Source organism: Nicotiana sylvestris, chromosome 3 (assembly GCF_000393655.2).
Source record: "Nicotiana sylvestris chromosome 3, ASM39365v2, whole genome shotgun sequence".
In the NCBI taxonomy this organism is placed as follows: Eukaryota; Viridiplantae; Streptophyta; class Magnoliopsida; order Solanales; family Solanaceae; genus Nicotiana; species Nicotiana sylvestris.
In genome coordinates this window covers 89,700,989-89,703,661 of record NC_091059.1, presented here as the reverse complement: position 1 = coordinate 89,703,661, position 2,673 = coordinate 89,700,989, and the positions used below count along the sequence as shown (strand labels likewise).

The 2,673-nt window shown below is 42.7% G+C and overlaps 1 protein-coding gene across 1 annotated transcript; it reads left to right on the top strand.

Moving 5' to 3' along the window:
* The first annotated feature begins 555 nt into the window (after positions 1-555).
* Positions 556-1,859, top strand: LOC138887657 (uncharacterized). The gene is made up of 4 exons (XM_070169429.1): positions 556-605; positions 715-967; positions 1,088-1,291; positions 1,407-1,859. Exons 1-4 carry the CDS (start codon positions 556-558, stop codon positions 1,857-1,859), a joined length of 960 nt encoding a protein of 319 aa, XP_070025530.1.
* The last annotated feature ends 814 nt before the right edge of the window (positions 1,860-2,673 follow it).

Sequence of the window (2,673 nt, the reverse complement as noted above, 5' to 3'; positions counted from 1 at the left end):
GAAGCTTAGGCATTACTTGTTGGCATACACTACCTATCTCATCACCAGGTTGGACCCCCTGAAGTACATATTCCAGAAATCGATTCTCACATGGAGGTTAGCCAATGGCAGATCCTGCTCACTGAATTTGACATAGTCTATGTCACCCGCACGGCAATGAAAGTCCAGGCTTTAGCAGATCACCTAGCTGAAAACCCTGTTGATGATGAATATCAGCCCTTGAATACTTATTTCCCGGACGAGGAGGTAAATTCAGTTGAGGTAACATCAGAAGACACCAATGCTTGGAAAATGTTCTTCGATGGAGCTGTAAACGCAAAAGGTGTCAGGAATGGGGCAATTTTGATCTCATCCGCTGGTCAACACTATCTAGCCACAGCCCGGCTTCGGTTTTTCTACACAAACAACACTGCCGAGTATGAAGCCTGCATTATGGGTATGAATATAGCAATAGACCAAGACATCAAAGAACGGTTGATCATGGGAGATTCAGACTTGATTATCCGACAAGCTCAGGGTGAATAGGAAACTCAGGACGTCAAGATTATTCCATACATGCAACATGTGGAAGATCTTAGCAAGCAGTTCAAGTCAGTCGAGTTCAGGTACATCCCTCGTTTTCACAATGAATTGGCCGATGCACTTGCTACTTTGGCCTCGATGTTGCCGTATCCAGGCAATCTCCACATTGACCCGTTGGAAATCCAAATCCAGGAAAGGTATGATTACTGCAATACTGTTGAGGTGGAACCAAATGTTCAACCATGGTATCATGATATCAAGAGATTTGAGAACTAAAGAATATCCAGAGCAAGCCAGTGGGGACCAAAAGAGAACCATTAGACGGCTTGCAAGCGGTTTCTTCTTGAGCGGTGAGGTCTTGTACAAAAGGACTCCAGATCTCAACTTGTTAAGATGTGTTGATGTCGAAGAGGCTAGAAGAATCATGTATGAAGTGCACGCAGGAGTGTGTGGACCCCACATGAATGGGTACGTCCTGGCAAAGAAGATCCTTCGAGCGGGCTATTACTGGATGACTATGGAAAAAGATTGCTTCAGTTTTGTCCGAAAATATCATTAGTGTCAGGTACACGGTGACCTGATTCATGCACCGCCTACAGAACTGCATCCTATGTCAGCACCATGGACATCCGTTGCCTGGGCTATGGATGTCATTGGGCCGATCGAGCCAAAAGCTTCAAATGGGCATAGATTCATATTGGTTGCCATCGACTACTTTACAAAGTGGGTTGAAGCAATTACTCTCAAAGCTGTCACTAAGAAAGCAGTGGTAGACTTCATGAACTCCAATATCATTTGTCGTTTTGGTATTCCTACAATTATCATTTCGGATAATGCTGCGAACTTGAATAGTTATTTGATAAGAGATATGCGAACAATTCAAGATCACGTATCAGAACTCTACCCCTTATTGGCCCAAGGCTAATGGTGTTGTCGAAGCAGCAAACAAGAACATCAAGAAGATTCTGACAAAGATGATCCAAAGTTCCAGGCAATGGCATGAAAAGCTGTCGTTTGCATTGTTGGGATATCGCACAACTGTGCGCACATTAGTCGGAGCAAACCCATATCTTTTAGTTTATGGCATTGAAGCTGTGATACCCGCAGAAGTTGAAATCCTCTCTCTTTGGATCATTGTGGAAGCTGAGATTGAGGACAGTGAGTGGGTCAAAACCCATCTGGAACAGTTGACCCTAATTGATGAAAAGCAAATGGCCGCAGCCTCCCACGGGCAGCTGTATCAACAAAGAATGGCCCGTGCCTACAACAAGAAAGTACGGCCTAGGAACTTTGAAGTGGGGCAACTCGTTTTGAGGCGTATTCTCCCTCACCATTAGGAAGCAAAAGGAAAGTTCTCTCCAAATTGGAAGGGTCCATACATCATAAGAAAACTTTTGCCAAAATGGGCATTGTACTTGGGAGATATTGAAGGAAATGATCCTGAAATAGCTGTAAATGCAGACACAGTCAGAAGGTATTACGTTTAACCCTTTTGGTAGTACCAATATTATCTGATTGGGATGATGAAGGCTTTCATTCTAGCTACCCCAAACATTTCAACCCTTTTGTTAACCCTTTGAGCCGGTTACCCTTCTTTGATTACCCTCTTTGGAACCTGAAAACGTTTGTAGAAATATATATATATATATATATATATATATCAAAGTAAAAAGAAAAAGAAAAACAACAAAAACAAAAGTTTCCCTGAACTACGTTTGACTTGATTCCAAAAGGATACGTAGGAAGCCTCTCTCTGGGGTTCAGTCACACCAAAACAAAAATCCAATTTCCCCCAAAAGTGAAACTGGGGCAGATGTTATAATGGTTTGGCGATGATCCCGCCTGAACGATTCCAAAGTTGTAATTCGATCCAATTTCTTTTTACCTAAACCTTGTTCAAGTCCTTCAGATAAATCGGTAAAAGATGGTCAAAATCGGAGAACGCAGCTATTTGGATCCTATGCAATCAAGATAAGAGAAATAAAATGAGAGAGTCTTATTGGTGAAAACCCACACGGGCATCGTAAGGCGATGGTGAGCAGAGAAATCAAAAATGAGAGAGTCTTGTTAGTGAAAACTCGCAAAGAGCACTATAAGGCGACGGTGAGAAGAGAAATGAGAGAGGTCAATTGGCGAAAACCTGAAAAGGGC

Excerpts from the sequence above, each read along its gene's own strand:
- LOC138887657 (XM_070169429.1), top strand. The coding sequence starts at position 556 with ATGCAACATGTGGAAGATCTTAGCAAGCAGTTCAAGTCAGTCGAGTTC. Across the intron at positions 606-714 it reads TTCAAGTCAGTCGAGTTCAG|GAAAGGTATGATTACTGCAA; the intron begins GTACATCCCTCG and ends ATCCAAATCCAG. Across the intron at positions 968-1,087 it reads TGTATGAAGTGCACGCAGGA|GTACACGGTGACCTGATTCA; the intron begins GTGTGTGGACCC and ends CATTAGTGTCAG.